Source organism: Mastomys coucha, unplaced genomic scaffold, assembly GCF_008632895.1.
Source record: "Mastomys coucha isolate ucsf_1 unplaced genomic scaffold, UCSF_Mcou_1 pScaffold18, whole genome shotgun sequence".
Lineage (NCBI taxonomy): Eukaryota > Metazoa > Chordata > Mammalia > Rodentia > Muridae > Mastomys > Mastomys coucha.
Window position 1 is genome coordinate 95,899,922 of NW_022196900.1, and position 22,909 is coordinate 95,922,830.

Genomic DNA, 22,909 nt, shown 5'->3' on the forward strand with positions numbered 1-22,909 from the left:
CCCCCCCCCCGCCCCCCATGTTAAGGTCAGGGCTTGGATGAGTTTGCATTTCTCCCTGCCAGCAAAGCCGGAGATTTACATTGGAGATCTACCACATAGTTTAATAACGGTCTTTCTTTGGTGCTATGATCACCGGGGGCACGTGCTGTTTCTTTGATTGAAGCCACTAGTTACCACTGAATACTTCGGTTTTACTTTGCACTGTAATTGCGTTTATCCGAGATCTGAGTCCTTCTCTTTCTCAATAGAATGCTTCTCAGACTCTTACTTATGGGACTGTTCGTTGGCTTGCTGTTATGTGTTCATACCTTTTTGTACAGATTGTTAGATTGCAAGAGTCGTATTTCTTCAGAGGAATGTGGCGATCTCTGTGTCTACCTTTTCGTGACTACTAGGCTCAGAGCAGTCTTTGATGAGTTTAATAGTAGACTCATGCTTTTAAAACCTGTTTTTTCACTTTCGTTTTCCTAGCCAAACCTTGCTCTAGTAACTCCCCGAAATTGCTAAGCGGGTCATTTTAGCTTATTGGTCAGTAGGATATATCTAAACGTTATTTGGAAAGTTAGAAATCGCCGTGGTTTGGCATTATTATTTATCACAATAATTGTCACTGCCTGTGATGTTTTGGATAAAAGATCTTTAACAATTTATAATAAAAGTGACAGGGTTTGGTTACTTAAGATCTAACAAATAGATTTTCCTGTTTAATTATGTTCAAGATTGTTTTGAAGATGAAAACAAGTATCAGAAAGTTATTCTCAAATTATCTAGCATCTTTTTATTTTACTGTCTTTCTCCTTTTTAAAAAAAAGTCCACGTGTATGTGTGTCATGTGTATTTGGAGGCCTCAGGAGGCAGGAAGAAGGCTTCAGATCCTCTAGAGATGGAGTTATGGGCAGTGAGGAACCACCTGGCACTAGTGCTGGGATCTGAACTTGGATTTGGAAGAACAGGAAGTGCTCTTAACTACTGGGCCATCTCTGCCCTATTATAATCCAATTTGTGTGTGTGGGGGGGGGGAGAAAGGTGGGGGAGAGTGTGTGAGAGAGAGAGAGAGAGAGGGGAGGGAGAGAGTGAGGGAGGGGGGGGGGAGGGAGAGAGTGTGAGAGAGTGCCCCAGCAAGAGGGAGCAAGCACACTCTGGAGATCAGAGGACAAGTTTTAGGAGTTAATTCTCTTCATTTATCTTAGTCCGAGAATTGAACTCAGGTTATCAGGCTTGGGTGCCAACCACTCACCCCATCTCCAGCTAGGCGGCCTCCTATTTCACTGCTTTAACTGTTTAATTACTGCTAGTTTTCCTGAGTCATGCCTTCTACTTACAGTCAACAGTGTTCACTTCCTTGTAGACCTTTTTCTTTTGTGTTTATGGATGTGAACTGAGGTTATAATGTTATTTGTTGATAATGTACATCCCATTTTCTTGGCCCTTGCATTTTAAACTTAGAACAAACCCTTGCAATCTGGTGATTCCAAACACAGAACTAGATTTGAATTTTGCTAAGTGCTAGTGACCCTCCACATTTGGAGTTAACCTCCAAGAACCAGGAGCTGTCTGTTTGTAGACAGGATTTTGGTCTTTATGGTTTTGGGGAAAGTGATGAGTGTTTAGTACTGTGCTTTATTGGAAATCAGGAGTTTTGAAGTTAACATTCTGGTTTCCATAGCTCAGTTAAGTTTAAAATCCAGTTTTGTGTCTTTTTGGGAGAAATTTGATCATATAAGAAGAATACAACTGTGGCTTATACATTTCTCACAATATAAGACAGTTTGGTATTAAGTGTGTAGAACATAAGTCAACAGCCTTTTGCTAAAGGGTCAGATAGTAATTGCAGGTTTGTGGACTGTGTGGGCAGCCATGTGTGATAGTATCCAAATGTGTGTTTAACTTCTTGCATGCCTTGAAATGTACACACTGTAGAAGATTTAGCCATTAAAAGATATCAAAACTAGCCACTCATAGGCAACTAGCTGGCTTCTGTTAGATTCAGGCCTTGGTGTGCTGACCCATTCCTTAGAGCACACTAACCACATCACTCTCTCAAATGTGAAATACAGCGGGGACTCAGAAATGTGGAAGCATTCATTGCTTAGGGCCTTAGGCCATTCAGTACAGTGTCAGACTTCAGCCCCTGTTCTGCTGTTGAAAGTTTAGGGGCCCAGGCTACTACTGTGCTTATGCGATGGTTATTCTGTCTTCTGCCCTTGCCTTGTCTTTTCTCTAGTTACAGCTGCCTGCCTTTTCTCCCTTGTCCCCTGGGACCCCTGTTTCTCTGTGTTACCGTTTGTAGTGTTGGCTTCATCATCACAGTCCCTGCTCCTTTCTGACAGTCTGCTCACACATTGAACTCTCCTGGAACTTCTGGGTCTGACACTGCCCCTTGAGAGATTCTTCTCCAGTTCTTTATTTTACTCCTTGTATCAAGTCATGCTTTATAATTGGAATTGACCTTTTTAGAACAGAATACATTGGAAATTCTTAGGGACTGCTCTTAAGTGTCTGATAAAATTGCTTGATGTTAAGACCACGTTGTGAAGTAAAGGGCAGTAGATTAGCTCTGGTGAAGGGATGTGTACCCCCAAAAGTGTCACTAGATCACTGAAAGAAAATGATACCGAGTTTAGTTGGGTATGGGCCACTTCTATTGCCCGTAGCTTGCAAGTCTTTTAGTATAGACAGAAGACCTTTTAAGTGTTATGCTGCCCCGCGAATTCCCTTTAGGACTCTGCCAGACATGGTTGGGAACACAGCTGACATCTAGTCTACATAGATTTCGAAAACAATACCCTTACCCCCTTTCTAAGTGACTCTGGGTTCTTTCATGATAAGCATCTTTGAAAAAATTCTGTCTCCCAGGTATTCCTTGGACTTTAGGGCAGAGCTACTGTCTGGACAGGGAGGCTGTTAGAACACTCCAGCAGGTAATGCAGAGCCTTAGGAGCTTGATGGGAGCCGGTGCTGCACTGACTGTTGTCTTTTGTCTTCACATACGAGAGAGTGTCATAGTTGATATTGAGCCACAGAAGGGAGAACCCATCGCCAAAAGGGAGTGTGGTTGGAGATCAGTCCTGATGTCTTGGTATCACACTCACTGCTGGTTGGTCAACATGGGAGAAAAATAGAAAAATGGGACAGAAAACTCAAATTCTTTGGTTGAATGAATAGGTGTATGTATGTCTGCAGATGCATGTATGTACATGTGTGCACTCACACATACAGGTAACATGAAAGATAAAACGTGGTGACTTTTGTACTTAGGAGTTGAAGTTGATAGAGGGTTGTTGTCTTCCATAGTCTGTGCAGTGTGTTCCCTAAGGGGGAAAAGTAAGCTGAGCCCCATAGTCTGTCTGTCTTTTATTATGCCTTTCCTCAGACTCCTTTTCTTCTAGAGTGAGTTACATATTTCTAGGTGCTAGTTCATTTGTTCTTTCTTTCTTTTAAAAAAAGTGGTAATGATTCTTTCTATAATGTCAAATTTCTTTTAAAAAAATTTATGTATTTTTTTAAATGTATGAATACTCTGCCTGCATATATATACCTTCATGCCAGAAGAGGGCGTCGGATCCCATGATGCTCTCCATGAGCCACCATGTGGTTGCTGGGAATTGCACTCAGGACCTCTGGAAGAGCAGTCAGTGCTCTCTCCAGCCCTCCATCCCCTTTCTCTTTCTTCACTTAAACATCAGATTTGATTCTCCGACCTGGCACGCCTTCTGTTCCTTCCTTTCCACTTAGGATAGAAACTCTCATTGTCTTTGTCTAATGATGGTTTTTTTTTAAGATTTATTCATTATATGTAAGTACACTGTAGCTGTCTTCAGACACACCAGAGGGCACCAGATCTCATTATGGATGGTTGTGAGCCACCATGTGGTTGCTGGGATTTGAACTTAGGACCTTTATCAGAGCAGTCAGTGCTCTTAACTGCTGAGCCATCTCTCCAGCCCTGTCTAATGATGTTTAAGGTGCAGTGGGGATATGGTTGCAAAGTTTGTTAGGAACAGGTGTTTCAAGAAAGGGGTGACATGCCTTCTAGTCTCCTCATTTTTCTCCTGGTGATGTCTGTCTGTGTTTAGTGTCTTCATTCTCGGCCTACTGAGCCTCCTGCCCTTTGTTCTTGTTCTCTGGTTTCCTGGGGGAATGGGTGATAGCATTAGTTGGTGACTTTTCTTCGAAAGCAAGAGATAGAGGAATCATGTCTACTCTACTTTCTATCCCTTTAAAAGCTTTTATTCCTGACCTTATCTCTATCTGCCCTAAGTATTTTATTTTTATATAAAAAATAATGTGTGTGTATATATATGCTGTGTGTATGCATGTTACATTTGTGTTCTGGCACACATGTGGCAGTCAGAAGACAGCTTTATGTAATTATTTCTTTCTTTCTGCCTTTATGTGGGTTCCCGGACTCAAACTCAGGTTGCCAGGCTTTTTGTGGCTAGAGCCCTTAACCACTGAGCTGTCTTGCTATCCTACCATAAACTAATTGTAATTGGAGGTGAATTCAGAACTATTTTTCCTCTACCAATACCCATCTATCTGCCCCACAGCCACCTCCCAAGGTGCATTTAAAAAAAACCCAAACTTTATTTAAGTGTATGAGTACACTGTAGCTGTCTTCAGACACACCAGAAGAGGGCATCAGATCCCATTACAGTTGTTTGTGAGGCATCATGTGGTTGCTGGGAATTGAACTCAGGACCCCTGGAAGAGCAGCCATTGCTCTTAACCGCTGAGCCATCTCTCCAGCTCCCCTCTCCCCCCCCCAAGGTGCACTCTTGTTACCATAATGTAGTAAGGCTACTGTATACTTGGGGAGAGAGAAGTAGGGGGAAGACTTATTTCTGATATTTCATAGTGGGATCTGCGAGGCCCCAGGGTTAGACACAGACACAAACATGTACAGAGGTAGAGCTGGGAATATAGCTCAGCTAATAGAGTAGTTTCCTAACATCCATATAGCCCACTCTCCAGTAGCACCGTACCAGACATGTTGTATGCCTGGTGGCATATACTTGGCACATTCCTGTAATCCTGGGAGATGGAGGCAGGAAGATTAGAAGTTCACGGTCATTCATTTTTCACTATATGTTGAGTTCCCAGTCAGCCTGCAATATATTAGACCAGCAATTTTCAGCCTGTGGGCCAAGACCCATTTGGGGACATGGGTCAAATGACTCTTTCACAGGGGTCCCCTAAGAACGATTGAAAAACAGACATTTACATGATAGTTTGTAACAGTATCAGAAGTTAAAAAAGCAATGAAATAATCTTATGGTTGGGGGTCACCACAATGTGAGGAAGTGTATGTATTAAAGGGTCGCAGCATTACGAAGGTTGGGAGCCCCTGCATTAGACTGTCTCAAAACTTCAACAAAGAAAGAGAGAGAGAGAAAGGTCTCTCTCACCCCATGTCTTTGACTGAGTCAGGCAACTAAAGTTTATTTGTTTTGTTTGTTTTCTGAGTGTACGTGTATTTATTTGTTTATTTATTTCATTATCAAAATGGGAATGAAAGTGCAGAATAAGCTCATCCTTTGGGTGTGTAGTCTTTCTCTTAAGATTGGTAAACTTGAAAAGAGTGGAGGTAAGCAAATCTGAACTTTCGAAATAAAACGGTGAAGGGGAGTGTGACTCAGCAGACTGCTCGGAATTATGGAGTAGGAAAACTCAAAGAAAGAAGACAGACTGGGAATCTCAAGTGTGTGCTATGAAGGGAAGGGTGTAGTAGGAAGCCTTATGGAGTCCTCAGGAGGAGAAAGAGCTGCTGAGTGGAGAGTTTCTGTTTCCCTTGTCTTACCTGTCATGACAAATAAAAGAGCGTACCCGGGTGGGCAGGAAGGTCCTGGTGCATCATAGGGGCTCCAGGATGACAGTTCTAAGAAGGGTCTAATCTTTGACACACACTCATTTAATCCTTGATGACTCCCCAGACAGCAAAGCACTTGCAGAGCCAGACTCCTGAGTGTGGTTTGACGTAACTCATTGCTCACATTGACACTTTCCAAACACAGACATGGCGTTTTGGCTCTTGTATTCATTTGGCAGGAAGATAAGCCTGCTGGTGAATGGATCAACTCTGTTTACATTTCTCTTGCTGGGTGGATACTTCTTGCTGGGGATTAATTCACTGAGGAAACTTTTTAACTCTCTGCTCTTTGCATCTAGGAAGATACATTTTGTCTTTTCTTTGCTGCATTTTTGCCTGGGTTGTGCCTTAGCTTCTGATTTGATAAAGTGACTTAAATGTATCCAGTCTTTAGGGAAAGTTGGGCTCCAGATTTTCCCAGAAGAGGTCGTTTCCTCCGCTAAAAACAGGGACGAGATTTTTTTTTCTTTTTTTTTTTTTAAAGATTTATTTATTTATTATATGTAAGTACACTGTAGCTGTCTTCAGACGCTCGTCTAGTGTTAGCTTCCTTGAAGGGTCCTTAACTCAGGTAGGAGGGTTGACTTGGGTGTGTGTGTTTTCTCACTGTGAGCCATTCATTTTCTCCGAGCCTCTGTGTTTGGTGTTATGTTGATCTTCAGAAGGGATCACTTTCATCTGCTTCTGCTATAAGTAGTGTAAGTACTTTGGTTGTCACAATTCAAGTGTCTTTTAAATCAGTAACAGAGCAAATTGGTGAGGTGTTTTGGAGCATGGGTGTGCGTGCGTGCGTGCGTGCGTGCGTGCGTGCGTGTGTGTGTGCGTGCTCGTTCTAATGCTGCAGTAAGTGTTGTGCTGCTGAGGCATTCCCTCAGCTATATTCTCGCTTGCATTTTCTCACTTGCGTTTCTTCTGTGGAGTTGGGGGTGGATCCCAGAGTCTCACATGTGCTGCACAAGCATTCTGCTACTGAGCCACGTCTCCAGCTTTTCTGATTATATTTCCGAGACAGGGTTTCAGCACATAGACCTGACTGTTGTACGTGTCTAGAATTTGATGTGTAGACTAGGCTATCTTCTTGTCTCTGTTTCCTTGATGCTGGGATTAAAGATGGGTGCCACCGTGCTGAGCTCCAACCCCTTTTTAAGAACTTCTAAATGAATTTGAAAATGTTTTTTTCTTCATTAGCCTCTGCTTCTTATTTAACCAGATTCCTTCAACAGGATATTTCAATTTAACTCTCTTAAGCTTTTTGTTGTTTGTTTTTGTGTTGCTGGCGTCGAAGGCTCTGTGTCCCCATGCCATCCCAGCCCCCATGTTGAATATAGAGATGAATAGCTTTCATGAATTCCTTTACTTCCTACCAAGTAGGGTGCTAAAAGGTGGAGTAGGGCAACTTGGATGAAGCATGGTGGGTACATGGTGGGCACTGATTGTGGGGACATTGTCTTCTCTACAGTGAGTCAGAAATCCTGCACCACGAGAAGCAGTACGAGCCATTCTACTCATCCTTTGTCGCACTGTCCACGCACTACATCACCACGGTCTGCAGCCTCAGTGAGTATACCTGCTCTGGTACCCTGGGGCTGGGGCTAGGGAGTCTCTCCTTGAACAATTTGTTAAGGAAATTTTGTTTCAGCTACTCCCAGGCCGTTCACCTGTGAATGGAGGCGGCTGGTGGTGTGTGTGTCTGTGTGTTTGTCTGTCCCCACCCTTTTCCTTTTCCTGCCCTAGGAGGGAGTGTAGAGCCCTCAGCTGGGCCAGCCACAGGGACTTGAAAAGCTGCTGGCTTTGTCACTTGCCTCAGAGCTGTGGCGTTAGCCCATTTTTCTATTAACCAAACGTACTTTTTTAGTTTTTTTAATATTTTCTTGCCATTTCCATTTTAATTTATGTGATTCTATGTTTGCTTGCCCTTTTGTTTTTGTTTTTTCTTTTTTAGAGATTTATCTTCAGTTTTAGTTTTGTGTGTGCATGTGTTTGTGTGTGCGTGTGTGTGTGTGTGTGTGTGTGTGTGTGTGTGTCTGTCATCAGTATGGGTGCAGTTACTCTTGAAGGTCAAAAGAGGGTATTGGATCCCCTGAAGCTAGAGTTACAGGGGGTTTGAGCTGCCTGTTGTGACTGCCGGGAATCAAATTTGGGTCCTTTGCAAGAGCAGCACACACTGCTAACTGCTAAGCCATCTCTCCAGCCTCTTTATATATAATATTTTTTATTCTTTGAAAACCTCACACATATATTTAGAGAGAGAATGTATACATACATATATATGTATGTGTACTTCAGCCCATTGTCCCTGTATCCCTCAACACACCCGTCCTGACTTAATGTTCTGTTTCATTTTTAATAGCTCACCGAGTCTGTCAGTGCTGCTTGAATGCACACAGGCGTGGGTTCTTCACTGGGGCATCAGCAGCCTGCAGCAGACCTCACCAAAGAAAAATGACCCTCCCTCACCACCTATAAGTTATCAATAATTCTTGAGCTATGATTGAGGCTTTATGAGCCCACTGACTGAAACTTTTGGCCCAGGCTGGTTTAGAGCTAACTAAGTAGTCCAAGCTGGCCTGGAACTTGCCTGGTGTCAAAGCATTTGTACCCGTGGTAGATTGATTCATTGAGGGTGCTGCTGGTAGGTAGTGACATGGGCTGGCACCTACTAAGAAGTTTTCTGCTCCTCATTGGTTGTGGCATGCATATGAATCTCTTGTCTTCTTTGGTATAAAGAGATTTTGACCTTTGCTCCCCATTTGCTGAATTTTTCCACCCTTAAGGTGACCAAGTCCTATTTTACGTTATTTCAGAATCTTAACATTTCTCAGTTCTGATGAACTCTAATTGCTCACTCACTACTTTGCTAAGCAGGTAAACTGAAAACAGCTTGTAAAGTTGCTCCTGAATAACTTCCCAGTCGAGGGTGGTTAGGAGCTCCAGGAGCTCCTGGAAGCAACTGCAGGTCTTGCATAATGTCACTTAGCACCTATGACAAGGACAGGTCATTCTCTAGTGGCCAACAGCATGAACTTACGAGGCAAACCTCCAGGACTTTACTGTCATTGTTTTACTCTAGGTAGTTTAGCTTGTGTGTACTTCAGTTTGCTCTTCTGTCACAAAGATGAAAGTGAGAAAGGGTGCAGTGGTGTGTGTCTGCAGTCCCACCACTGTGGGATGTGAGGTGGGTGGATCAGGAGTTCAGGATCCCTAGGCTACGTAGGGAGTTTGAGACCAGCCTGAAGCATCTATTGAGACTCTGTCTCAAAAACAAAAGGAGAAGGGCTAGAGAGGCGTGGCACTTAGGAGCACTTGCTGCACTCAGAGAGCCCAGATTTGTTGTCTCACAACCATTCAATTCTAGGGGACTTGGTACCCTCTTCTGACCTCTGGTACTAGGCATCTACATGGTACTGTGTGTGAGTGTGTGTGTGTATGTGTACACATACATACATATAGGCAAAACACTCAGAAATAAAATAAATAACCTAAAATATGGTGGGAGAGGATGATAACCTCTCTTACAGAGTGGCCTAAGGATCAGATGAGCTGATGCATTTGAAGTGCAAGAAGTGTAGTGTGTTTCCTGTTAAAGTTATGCTAATTTCTAGTAAACACTAGATCAATAGGTATATGAGCATTTGGCTCTTGTCATCCAGTGGGTGATTGCTGCTGGCAATGTTGAACCTGCTGAGCTGAGTGCTTGCTCTGTTGCCTTGTTGAGCGTGAGGCTGAACTCTTGGCCTTAAGTGACTGTCCTTGCTTCCTAGTTCCCCGGAACCAGCTTCAGTCGGTGGCAGCTGCCTGTAAAGTCCTCATTGAGTTTTCCCTCCTGCGTCTGGAGAACCCGGACGAGGCATGTGCTGTATCCCAGGTGAGAGCAGAGTCTCTGTTTCTGGCCCTTATTTTAAAAACAGAAGTATGGGAACTGATGGGTGGATGGTATCAGGCAGAAGCAGACACACCTTTTCTGAGGCTGACAGAGAGTAATTATTTGTGGGTCATACCACGTCTGTTGGAGCTTGCCAGCAAAGGTCTTTATATTGCAAACCTGGGGTTGGGGGATGCAGCGGTGAAGTGAGTGAATGCGTACTATTAAACTTCATTTACATGACCCAGCATTGGGTATAGTTTGCCAGTGGTAGACAGGCTAGAGTCTTTCCCAAGGATCAAGAGTTTGTGTGTGTGTACGCAGGCAGCAGAGAGAAGGATGTGTGATTGACAAGGTGTGGAAGCTTGAAGGAAAAGGGCCCTGGTCTTAACCTCTCTCTGCCTATGGCTTGTTGTTGCCATGCAGGAATGGAGACATCAAGCCACGGTGTTGTGTGTTATTGAGACTCATGGGGAGCCATTTGTTTTAAGGCTTGTGTTTTTATAGAAGTTAACCACAGCCTCAAGTTGAAAACAGAAAAATGACGCCCTCTGAGAATAAGACTGATTTGCAAACGGGTTAGATCTTGATGGGCATCAGTTTGGAAAGCTTTGGTGCTTTCCACTGAAATCTTATTCTCCCCACCCCCACCCTCCCTTTTGGAGGCCCCAGGGATTGAACCCTGGGTGGGGTGCATGCTAGGCAGTTGCTCCAGCCCTGTGCCATACTCCCAGCCTTCTACATGGCATTTACCTGTAGGAACCCAAATCTTATCCCATACTAGTTAGAATCCCCAAAGTGTAGAGTTTTCTAAAAGGCATATGTGACTTTTATTTTCAGAAACACTTGATTCTGCTGATAAAAGGCCTGTGCACTGGCTGTAGCCGACTAGACCGAACAGAGATCATCACCTTTACAGCGATGATGAAGTCCGCCAAGCTTCCACAGACAGTGAAGACGCTCTCAGATGGTGTGTGCCCTGCACACCTGGCTCCTGACCTCCTCTGTCCACTGCTGCCTTCTGGGACACTCTCCTTACCCTCCCCCATTTCTGTTTCTGAATTTTATAGTGGAAGACCAGAAAGAGCTGGCCTCACCAGTAAGCCCTGAGCTAAGGCAGAAGGAGGTACAGATGAACTTTTTGAACCAGCTGACCTCAGTTTTTAACCCTAGAACTGTACCGTCTCCTCCTATCAGTCCACAGGCTCTGGTGAGTATGTTAGCATCCAGAACCTGCCTGCTACAGATATGTGGGCAGGTCCACAGACCTGTCACCAGGGCAACGGCGACCATATTCCCAGAATTCATTGGGTTTAGCTCCCACCTTTACCTGGACTGCTACGTCACGGGACATATATATAGTGGGTAGTTTCCCCCATCTTTCTCTCTCTCTCTCCCTCTCTCCTCTCCCTCCCTTCACGCGCCGCGGTCCTCACTCCCCCCCACCCCTTCTCCTAATTAAACTTCCAAAAACACAGAGCTGCTTGTATCTGGTGTCTGTGGACGCGCCGCTGCGGGCTAAACCTATCAGAGTACTTTTGCCCAAATATCCTCATGTTCATGTGTTAAGATGATAGAACTGGGAAAAGATTGTGTTTTATGTTTTACTTAAGATAACAGCTTACCATTTGGGTCAGGGGCAGACCATATACATGATGGTGGATCTATAAAACCTTATTATCTAGTGACCTGTGGACATCCTGGTTTGTGTGAGTTTACTCAGATACTTATACAATGATAGATGCATTCAGTGAGGCATTTCTTAGAATATATTCCCAGTTAAATGACATTTCTGTGCATGGCTTCAGTGGGAATAAAAAACCATACAAAACAAGTCATACGAAGTGAAGCAGATGTGTGCCCATCTTCCTTTGCATGGTCTGCGCCATTGTGTGCTGGTCGTTCCTTTGTGATTTTTTAGGGCAGATGCATAGGAGCATGTGCTACTCTCCTCATGAGGTGCCACTTTGTGTTTGATGGGCAATAGACGGTTTCTGAGCCATGTCTTGGTCTACTTGTCATTTCGTCTGGACCAGTAGAGAGTTTCCCATGTGTAGCTGAATGTCTGAGCATATCCAAGGAGCTGCCTTCTTGTACTTAGCGGGTGCTCAGCAGCAGGCAAGTGGTCATGATAGTGCCTGTGTTTCTCTTCAGGTGGAAGGAGAGAATGATGAGCAGTCATCTACAGATCAGGCCTCTGCTGTCAAGACCAAGAACGTGTTCATAGCTCAGAATGTGGCTAGCCTTCAAGAGCTTGGTAAGAGTGTCTGCTGTTAGAAAACTGGTCTATCTTCTCAGTAAGTGTCTTGCCTGTGCTTCTCCGTGTGGAGGAGTACCAGGCTTCTGATAGTGGCCTGTTAGAGAGCGTGCCTCTTTGTTAATCCAGGGGGCTCCGAGAAGCTGCTCCGAGTATGCCTGAACCTGCCCTATTTCCTGCGCTACATCAATCGGTTTCAGGATGCTGTGGTGGCCAATTCCTTCTTCATCATGCCTGCAACAGTAGCTGATGCCACCGCTGTTCGAAATGGGTAAGGTGCTTTTGACTTCGCACTTACATTCTAATCAGAAGGAGTGTAACTGGCTAGTCTTTACCATGCTGGCTTTCTTATGAGACCACAGAAAGGAGTGTTTCTAGGGGCCCTTGCTGATGTCCTATGTTGTGTTCCAGCTTTCACTCCCTGGTGATTGATGTAACCATGGCCTTGGATACCCTGTCCCTGCCTGTGCTGGAACCCCTCAACCCTTCTCGTCTGCAAGATGTGACAGTGCTCAGCCTCAGCTGTCTGTATGCAGGTGAGAAGTTAGCTGTGAGAATCCTGAGAACTCTTCTTCCCTGGCTCTCTTCAGAGACCATCTAATATCACATGTAGGCCAAGGAGAGTCATTATAGGATCTAAATTATCTACTGTTTTAACTACTGGCCTTGACGTGTGTGTGTGTGTGTGTGTGTGTGTGTGTGTGTGTGTGTGTGTGCGCGCGCGCGCGCGCGCGCGTGCACATTTGTATACAGGTGTGTACACATGTATACATGAACTTGCATGGGTGCATGTGTATGTACAGTTGTGTATCTGTGCACATATGTGTGGGTGCATGTGGAGACTAGAGGTGAACTTTGGGTGTTGCTCCTCAGGAGCTGTCCGAATTTCTCCTTTATGTCTTAGACAGTCTTACTATCTAGAAGCTCAGCAAGTAGGCTGGCCAACGAGCCCCAGGGATCTACGTGTCAACCTCCTCAGTTCTGAGATTACAGACATGCCCCACTTATGCCTCACTTTCTAAAATGGGTTCTAGGGCTGGAACTCAGGGCTTCATTTTCATACGGCAAGCACTTTACTGACAGCTATCTCTGCCAAAACTTGTCCTGTGTGCCTGTTTGATTTCATAGTGTTTGAAGTTACTGTATACTATATGAAAACCCATTGCTGTTGATAATTTGAGATGAGCAATGTTCGCATGTCATCCCTGCCCACCAGGAGTGATGGAGGATAGAGAGCCAAGTAGAATAACATACGACAGTGCAAGAGATGTGGAGACTGTTTTGGGTGCAGATCACGGAGAGGTTGAGTCTTGCTATGAGATTAGATTTGTCGTAGCTTCGAGGGCAGGCGGAGTCTAAAGAGTCATAAAGTCCCTTTCCTACTGTTAATCAGGTTGTGATGGAAGTGGGCCCTGACAGCTGGTGTGTGTGCGTGTGTGTGTACATATGTGTGTTTTCTTTCATTCATATGTACTTGCCTTTATGAGTACATGTAGAAGCCAGTCATGGTTGGGGATTTTCCTTTATTGCTATCTACCTTTCTAAAAAAAGATTTTTTTATGTGTATGATTATTTTGTCTGCATATATATACATATCTATAATTATGTGTATATATTTTATATATATATACATATATATATATGTATATATATATACACACACACACACACACACACATATGTCCCATATGCGTGCCTGGTGCCATGTATCTCCTGGTACTGGAGTCACAGGCGATTATGACATGGGGGGAGCTGGGAATTGAACCTGGGTCCTCTGGTGGAACATCTGATGTGCTTAACCACTGAGTTATTTCTTCAGCACCCCACCTTTTTTAAAATTAGATTTCTTTATTTAGTGTGCATGTGTATGTATTTCTCCCAAGTGCTAAAGACAATGGTGTACACTTCCACACCTGGCCTTAGAGGTTCTTTTAAAGGAGTTTGAAATGAGTGGGCTTCCATGGCTTCTGTATGCGTCATTTTCCGTTTATGATTCCCTACTGATAATTGATCCGTTTGTTACCATTAATGGAGTTCTACTGACACATATGAACTAGTCTCTTGGTGTGTGTGTGTTTGTGTTTGTGTGTGTTTGTATGGGTGTGTCCCTGTGTGTGCTCATGGATGTACTCACCTGAAATTTCATGTATAGAGGCTTGAGGTTATAATCAGGTGTGCCTTCCTCTATATTCTTGCTTATTTTTGAGACAGACTCTCCCAGTGATCTGACGGCTCCTTGTTTTGTGTAAGCTAGCTGGCTTGTGAGCCCCCAGGGTCTGCCTGGGGGTCCTCCCTGCTCTGGACTTGCAGACCTGCACCGCTGTGCCAGGCTTTCCATGGGGGTTGGGGATCTTTATTCAGGTCCTCATGCTTGCACAGGCCGTGTTCCTGCACTGAGCGTCTCCCCACTCTCCGTAGGCCTCTGTGTATGCTGTGGCTCTGGGTTTTCACAGGTGTATGCCGTCATGTGTTTACTGTTACCATAGCAAACAGAATAGTCCCTGCCCCAGATCCCCTCTGCTTTTGCTTTTATCTCATCTCCCCCCACCCTTTACAACTACAGCACTTACTGCCCAGGGAATTCTGTCATCAGCATGTGCATGTAGCCTTTTCACATTGGTCATTTAAGCCTCTGTGGCTTTTCTGTCTTTGGGTCTCATTCAGGGTGTGTGTGTGTGTGTGTGTGTGTGTGTGTGTGTGATGTTGGGGATTAAATTTCCAGCCTCACTTATGCCAGGCCTATGTTTGTATATGCAGCCTTTTTATTTTTTATTTATTTAGAGAAGTGGTAGTCCAGTCGTCCATACTGGCCAGGCATGACTTGAGTTTGTGAGTTTCCTGCCTCAGACTCCTGAATATTGTGGATGTAAATGAGCTGTGCCTGACTTTGTCTATCATCCTGAAAGACAACTTGCTTGCTTCCATTGTTGGCAGTTATAACTAGAGCTTTATCAAATGCTCATGTGCAGTTAGTTTCCTGTATGCTATTGGTCTACTGCTCCTTTGGGGAGCAGCTACATTATGGCAGCACTGTGTTCACACGTACCCTTTGGAGTTCTTGGAGAAATCAGATTACAAAATTGTTTGTGGCTAGGGTGTTCCCATCTTTCTGTCTTGGGTTTGAGGCATTCTCAAGATTGGACTCTGTGACTGTTCTCCTCCAGGTGTGAGTGTAGCCACCTGCATGGCCATTCTTCACGTGGGTAGTGCCCAGCAAGTGCGGACAGGGTCCACGAGCTCCAAAGAAGATGACTATGAAAGTGATGCGGCCACGATTGTTGAGAAATGTGTAAGTCAAGTGTCTGAAGTCTCCACACCCTTCCCTGGATGGGGCTTCTGAGAGGGATGTGGCCAAAGGCTTTGGCATATTTGTTTCCATACATGCTCCCCTTCCTGTGGAAAACACAGTAAATTTGTAGCAGCTTTCAGCCATGGTGGATTGGCATTTACTGTGTAAACCATCTAGGGCTCATTGGATGCTGGTGTACGTTCAGGCAGGACAGAACAAATAATGTTTTGCAGTAAGTGCATAGAAAGAATTGTCATGGAAAGCTGGCTGTTGCAGGGCTGAGTGTATGAGAACTCCTAAGAAGGTGTCCTGTGCTGAGGGAGATACAAGCTGTGCCTTATGAGGTCAGAAACTTGTGGCAGTAGATCACCAAGTGACCTGCAGACAGTTACACTCCCTCCAGTAGAGCTGGCTCAGGTAGGGTTTAGACTTGTGAGGAAGACCTGACCTGCTCATACTGTATGTCTCTTTGTTCCCCGGACAGCTTGAGATCTACGACATGATTGGACAGGCCATCAGCAACTCGCGTCGTGCTGGTGGTGAGGTAAGAGGCGTTCGGGGTGCAGGTACCTTCTGTCTGGTGCGGCTTTCCCTGCTGATGTCTGGTTTTGTCCATTCTCAACAGCACTTCCAGAACTTCCAGCTGTTGGGCGCCTGGTGCCTGCTCAATAGCCTCTTCCTCATACTGAACCTCAGCCCCACAGCCCTGGCTGACAAGGGGAAAGAGAAGGACCCATTGGCTGCCCTCCGAGTCAGAGACATCCTTTCTCGTACAAAGGAGGGAGTAGGCTCTCCCAAACTGGGGCCTGGCAAAGGGTATGTGTCTGTCTGGAAGCTCCGTTTCTGAATGCTGTGTTTCCCATTTTCCAGGGGTGATCTGCTCACCCCACATCAGGGCTTGGTTATTGGCTGCTGTAGATGATTGTTGAGGGGCCTATGCATACTGAACACTCTCCTGAGCATTAAAGCCAGTTGGCATCTTCTGTCAGAGGACCCTCCTTCTGGTCTTGTGGATTTAATAGGAAAAATAGTGATGGCCCTGGTCTTCTCACTCCATTGTCTTGCCCCAACATCTGGAAAAAAGTTATGGTTGGTTTTAATCCCATTCCTCCTCTGTGACAAGGATTAAGAGTGTCTGACTTGTGTTTAAAGTCTGAGGCAAGTTCAAATCAAAAGATGAGGTGTGCTTGCTAGGAAGTGGGTGCCAGTGAATGTCATGTGTTGCGCAAGCATTTCTTTAAATCATGGCATCGCTAGAGCCATATTTATTATCTTAAATCATTTTATGTACTTGGCTGTATTTTATTTGTTTCGTTTTAATTATTTTAAGATTTATCTTATGTGTGAGTGTTTTGCCTGCATACATAGATGTGTACCATGCCTAGAGCCATGGAAGTCAGAAGAGTGTATCAGATCCCCTGGAATTAGAATTATGGATGGTTGTGATTCCCTGTGTGGGTGCTGGGGACCAAAGTTCGATCCTTCTGCAAAAACAGCAAGTGTTCTTAACTGCTGAGCCATCTCTCTTTATTTGTATGGGTGTTTTGAGTATGTGTATATGTACGTATGTATATATGTGTGTATACCTTGCGCATTCCTGGAGGCCAGAAGAGGGCTTCACATCCCCTGGATCTAATTACTAAGCTACCTCTCACATCTGCCCGCCTTCCTCTCCTTGCTTTTTTGTTTGTTTGTTTGTTTTGAGATGCGGTTTCTAATAGCCTAGCTGGCCTCACATTTGCTATGTAGCTGATGGCCTTTAGCTCCTGGTCCTTCTGCCTACCCTCCCAAGTACCAGGTGTTCCAGGAATCTGCCATTACCCCCATTTTGGCTTTATTTGCTATGGGAAGAAAACAGCCAGCAAGTCCATTATGGGTTGACATAAGTGTTGTGAAGAAAAGAGGCCAGAGCAAGAGGCTGTTAGGAGCCGTGTTGTGTTTGGATAGGATAGTTCAGGTTGAGGTGGAAGTAGAAGGATTTAGCATCAGCAGGACTCAGTATGCCATCAGATGTATTCTGTGTGGAGCCAGAGAACTAGCTCAGCTAGGCGTGTTGTGTAGTCACGTGAATCTATGCCCAATGTGTGTGTGTGTGTGTGTGTGTGTGTGTGTGTGTGTGTGTGTTTAGGAGTGGTGTGTGCATGTGCAGTGTTATATCTGTGGAGGTCAGAATATAGCTTGGAGAAGTTGATTCTCTCCCTTTCATTATGTGGTTCCTGGAGATAGAACTCAAGATCAAGATTATTAGGTTTGGCAGCAAGCACCTTTACCTTCTAAAGCCATCTTGCCAACCCACAAAAAAAGTATTTCTTTTAAAGTTTAATCATCATTTTTTGATCAACAGCTTTGAACTGATGTGAAATAGTGTGGAACAGTTTCATTTGGAAGGAGTTCTTGCTATGAAACCATTTATCCTGTGACAGTCCATACGTGGGCTTTGGGGTTAGCAAGCTGCAGTGCTAGGGTGGTGTGTGTATGCGTGTGTGTATATGTGTATGTATATGTGTCTGTGTGTCTGTGTAGTATTCTGTCCTCAGAGGGAAGGTTGTAGATCTGTAAAGGTGTTTAGGATGCCAGGTGGCAGGATAATGGCTGTTCTGAGCTTGGGATTCGTTGCTGATGGTTTTATTTTATTTTATTTTATTTTTTGGCTTTTTGAGACAGTTGCTGATGGTTTTAAGGTCTGTGCTTCTGTTATTTGTGTAGGCATCAGGGATTTGGGGTACTCTCGGTGATACTGGCGAACCATGCCGTCAAGCTGCTGGCGTCTCTCTTTGAAGACCTGCAGGTCGAGGCTCTCCACAAGGTGAGGAGGCTCTGGAGTCCTCAGCTTGGTTGGCGGGGCTACCTCGGATACCAACTAGAGCATCGTGAAGGTTGTTTCTTACCAGAGTAACATGACTACTATGCTTTGATTTTGTTATCATCAGGGCTGGGAGACAGATGGTCCCCCTGCAGTCCTGAGTATCATGGCCCAGAGCACCTCCACACAAAGGATTCAACGGCTGATTGACTCTGTCCCGCTGACAAACCTGCTCTTGACTTTACTTTCAACTTCATACAGAAAGGTGGGTGGAAGTCAAGCTGACGTAGACCATGATGCTTAAGATCGCAGACTGCAGTGGTGGTATTGGAAAAGAGTCCTCCCTAGACCCCTCTTCTTCTCTTCCCATCTCCCTTTCTTATGATCTCTGTTGCCTAAGCTGGGCTTGCATTCCGGCATGCTGCTGGTCCTCCTGCTTTATCATCTTTGGATTACAGGCACATGATGTCACTGTACTCATCTTGAAAGGGTAGTTTGTGGAACTTTGGAAGTGGTTATTGATGACCAACTTCAGCTGTCTGCTGACCCTGGTGGTCCATGGTAACACATCTGAAGCAGAAGCATGGTGGACACTCCAGCTCATGGGCTCTGCACCCTCGTGTTTCCCTAGGCGTGTGTCCTGCAGCGGCAGAGGAAGGGCTCCATGAGCAGCGATGCTAGCGCCTCCACTGACTCCAACACGTACTACGAGGACGACTTCAGTAGCACAGAGGACGACAGCAGCCAAGGTAGCCAGGGCTAGCCCTCTGCTCCTTGGGTTTCTCTGCCCTTGCTTTTATGTGTTCTCAAAATGCTGTGTGTGCTGTTTAAGAGCAGCTTGAGGGGCAGGGTGTGGTGGGAAAGTTCTTCCCTAGAGTGTGTGAAGCCCTGGGCTAGACCCCCTCCACCCTGTAAACCAGGTGTGGTAATGCGCAGCTGTAATCCCAGCACTAGGGAGGCAGGAAGAGAGGCAGATGTTCAAGGTCATTATTGATGTACTTCACTGAATTGGAGGCCAGCCTGGGCTAGAGAGGAAGCTGAGTGTCGAAGGTGACATGCTAATGACTGCTTTCTGTCAATCCCATGTAGCTTTTCTTTTCTTTTCTGCCAGAACCAAAGTATTCCTGTTTGCTCCTTTGTTGACCTATGCTGGGACCTCTGTGCTCCCTGCACAGGTCAAAAGACCCTGTGGCAGGGGTTTGGTTTAACCTCAGGGATTTGGAGCTGAGGAGCACATAGGGAGCAGTTGAAGAGTGTAGAGGGGGTGGTCTCAGGTTTTTGTTATATTTTTTTTTCCATGCTCAAGTTTGCGGAGCAGTGTGAAACACCAAGGGGCCTGCTTCTCACCACCTTGGGTGTGCCGCTACTCTAAAAAATGTTGGGCCCCTTTCCAGGCAGGCAGATAAGAGGAAATGGTTTCTCTTCTGTTGTTGGACCTCTTCAGAAGTCAGTTTCACTGCACTGTAATCCCTGTATAATAAGATGGAAGCACTCATGTATCCATTTAGATGTCTTGACAGATTGACAGGCTTAGGTCCCGTCCTCAGCATCAGGGTGTCCTGTGATCTTCGACTCCAGCAGTTAGAGAAAACAGGTTCACACACATAAAAATTGCTCTTTTTGTGATATGCTCTTTCTCTTCAGACGATGACAGTGAGCCTATTTTGGGGCAATGGTTTGAGGAGACCATCTCTCCCAGTAAAGAAAAAGCTGCACCTCCACCCCCTCCACCACCTCCTCCTCTGGAGAGCTCTCCTCGGGTTAAAAGCCCCAGTAAACAGGCATCTGGTGAGAAGGGTAACATCTTGGCCAGTCGTAAAGATCCTGAGTTGGTAAGATTGGTTTCTGAGGTTCCATGGGAGTGTTACTTGAGTAGAGTGAGTGGTTGAACCGAGGAGCGGGTGTCGTCGGACCTAAAGCATTGATAAGTTGGATACCTGTAGTACTTAGATCTGTCTCTGCAGGACTTCCAGTAGGAATCTTGCCATCAAATAGCATGCTTCCAGTACTAGGAATAAATAAGGAGAAGTTGATTTGAGTTGTATGGTTCTGGGCCAGAATCTGAATGTCTCCTTGTTGGGGAGTGATTGCATGCGCCCTGAGGGCGTTGGGAAAGTGTCTTCACTCTAGCATAGGGTTGGTGCATGCGTCATAAATGCTTACTTCCTCATTCAACCAACATTTATTGATTTTCGTTTGTATTTCAGCCCCTATTCTGATAGTTTATCATAGTAATGAGTCAGGCACAATTCTTTAATGTAGCCTTATATAACTTCATGTTGAGATTATGGGCATAAAACATTTATATGTATTTTTTCTATTTTTTTTAATATTTACGTATGTGAGTACACGGTAGCTCTCCTTAGAGGCACCAGAAGAGGGCATCGGATCGCACTACAGATGGTTGTGAGCCACCATGTGGTTGCTGGGAATTGAACTTAGGACCTCTGGAAGAGCAGCAGTCAGTGCTCTTAATCACTGAGCCATCTCTCTAGCCCTTATATAATCATTCAATAATTAGTTTTTACAATAATGACAAACTAATTTAATAATAGAGAAGTGAGAATATCTGTATGTATAATAATCATTGTATAATAATCAATGTATAGTAATCATTGATGTAGGATCAATCTTCAGTATGTTACTGGTAATGTCTTGAGGGACAGGGCTGGGATCAGCTCAGAGGTCCGGCCGCACGCAGTGTTTTCTGAGGTTGGCTGCATCGAGTGGGTCTGCCCTTCTGTGTAGCTGAGTGTCATCATGGACATTCCCACTAGGAGAGTTAAGTGATAGCCCTCCCTTCTGGCGTGGAGACGTGTATGGGCTTGTGTAATTCTAGTTGCGTTTAGGGTTGGCAGAAGCTTTATAGCTCATGACACTGCTCTGAGTTGTTCTGTTCCTTTCAGTTCTTAGGTCTGGCTTCCAACATCCTGAACTTTATCACATCTTCCATGCTGAACTCTCGGAACAATTTCATTCGGAACTATCTGAGCGTCTCCCTTTCCGAGCACCACATGGCCACCCTGGCCAGCATCATCAAGGAGGTTGACAAAGACGGACTCAAAGGTCAGTGGAAAGCTGGGTGCTGCAGCAGGGCACTTAGGGTTCCAAGCTCCTGAGTAACTGTCTCCCTCTGTCCGAAGGGTCATCAGATGAGGACTTTGCTGCTGCTCTCTATCACTTCAACCACTCCCTGGTGACTTCTGACCTACAGTCCCCGAACCTGCAGGTTGGTGTGCACTGTTGCTGTCTAGGAGGGAGCACTTCATGCTTTCCCTGGAACGTGGTGGCTCTCGTCATGGAAGGGTGCTTTGTCCTTATTCTCTGCTGTGCTTGGGTGTGCTGTGTTGCCCCGTGCAGAGGTTAGGATCTATGGAAGAAAAAGTCATGAATATTAAAGGAAGAAAACATAAACCCCCAGTGCTTCTCATAGTAGACCAGTAGGTGGTACTCAGCAAAAGCTAGTTACAAAATATGGTTGATAAATGTTCACCTGTCTTTTGGGGAAGTACAAAGTAAAAGGCACTTTCAAGGAGCACTCAGATCACGAGAGACATGCTTGCTCTCCTTTACAAACTATCATCCTGAGTCCAGGACCTTGAATGTGAGCATGCAGCATACGATTCTCCCTACCAAAGAAGGTGGTGGTCTCAATCCTCAGTCCTCATTTTTTTTAAAGATTTATTTATTTATTTTGTGTGTATGAGTACACTGTAGCTATACAGATGGCCAAGAGCCATCATGTGGCTGCTAGGAATTGAACTCAGGACGGCCCCACTTGCTCCACCCCGCTCACTCCAGTGTAATACAATGTAGCTGTCTTTAGAGCACCAGAAGAGGGTGTCAGATCTCATTATGGGTGGTTGTGAGCCACCATGTGGTTGCTGGGATCCGAACTCAGGACCTTCAGAAGAGAGGTCAGTGCTCTTACCAGCTGAGCCATCTTGCCAGCCCCAGTCCTCATTTTTTAGTTTCATATGTATCTATAATCTCCAAATTAAGCACAGGTTTAGCTTACAGTGAGTGGCATTATGTGCTTGTGTGCTTGACTCTTCACTTCATGCAGTACCTTTGGCTAGGTCTGGAGTGGGCATTTCTGGAGCCTTTATTTACACTGCTCTCTGAATACCCATTGTGCCTGCGTTATACCACTTGATTCATCTCCGTTCCACTGAGATACTGTGTCCAGGCTCATTGCATTCCAGATTTTGCTATGGTCTTTCTTAATTGTGTTAACCTGTTATGTGTAGAGAAGATTGGTTCTCCTGGGGCTGTCAGTTGGAGTAGAATTGCCAGGTCTTATGGGGTGAGCGACAGCCCATCAGGTCTTATTGGGTGAGAGGAGCCCATCAGGCCACAGTGCTGTTTTCACTCCAACCAACAAGATGTCAGGTCGTGTGGATTCACATCCTTTTCTCATATTTGGTAGCATTCATGTTTTGATAACTTGGTTTGTTTTTATTTTATTTTTTTTTTTAGTTTTTTTTAATATTCATTTTATTTATTTTATGGGTATGAGTACACTGTAGCTGTATAGATGGCCGTGGCTGCAGGGGAATTGAACTCAGGACCTCTGCTGGTCTGGCTTGCTCTGGCCTGCTCACTCTGGCATAATTCACTGTAGCTGTCTTCAGATGCACCAGAAGAGGGCGCCAGATCTCATTATGGATGGTTGTGAGCCACCATGTGGTTGCTGGGAATTGAACTCAGGACCTTCGGAAGAGCAGTCAGTGAGTGCTCTTACCTGTTGAGCTATCTCGCCAGCCCCCTTGGTTTGTTTTTATTAAGACTAGACTTCTCTGTAGTTGCAGTTGACTTAGGACTTGATA

General features: G+C 45.0%; 1 protein-coding gene across 9 annotated transcripts in view; it reads left to right on the plus strand.

The window, feature by feature from the left end:
- The window catches only part of Ubr4 (ubiquitin protein ligase E3 component n-recognin 4), a 113,957-nt gene that overhangs the window by 577 nt on the left and 90,471 nt on the right, over window positions 1–22,909 (plus strand). For all 9 annotated transcript variants that reach the window (XM_031379259.1, XM_031379261.1, XM_031379263.1 and 6 more), the window contains exons 2-17: window positions 7,329–7,426; window positions 9,631–9,734; window positions 10,572–10,701; window positions 10,802–10,941; window positions 11,886–11,988; window positions 12,118–12,259; window positions 12,400–12,524; window positions 15,153–15,277; window positions 15,762–15,821; window positions 15,903–16,093; window positions 17,984–18,083; window positions 18,208–18,345; window positions 18,712–18,829; window positions 19,725–19,912; window positions 20,987–21,146; window positions 21,224–21,309. In XM_031379259.1, coding sequence (XP_031235119.1) covers window positions 7,329–7,426; window positions 9,631–9,734; window positions 10,572–10,701; window positions 10,802–10,941; window positions 11,886–11,988; window positions 12,118–12,259; window positions 12,400–12,524; window positions 15,153–15,277; window positions 15,762–15,821; window positions 15,903–16,093; window positions 17,984–18,083; window positions 18,208–18,345; window positions 18,712–18,829; window positions 19,725–19,912; window positions 20,987–21,146; window positions 21,224–21,309 — 2,008 coding nt within the window. The remainder of the gene's footprint in view (window positions 1–7,328; window positions 7,427–9,630; window positions 9,735–10,571; window positions 10,702–10,801; window positions 10,942–11,885; window positions 11,989–12,117; window positions 12,260–12,399; window positions 12,525–15,152; window positions 15,278–15,761; window positions 15,822–15,902; window positions 16,094–17,983; window positions 18,084–18,207; window positions 18,346–18,711; window positions 18,830–19,724; window positions 19,913–20,986; window positions 21,147–21,223; window positions 21,310–22,909) is intronic.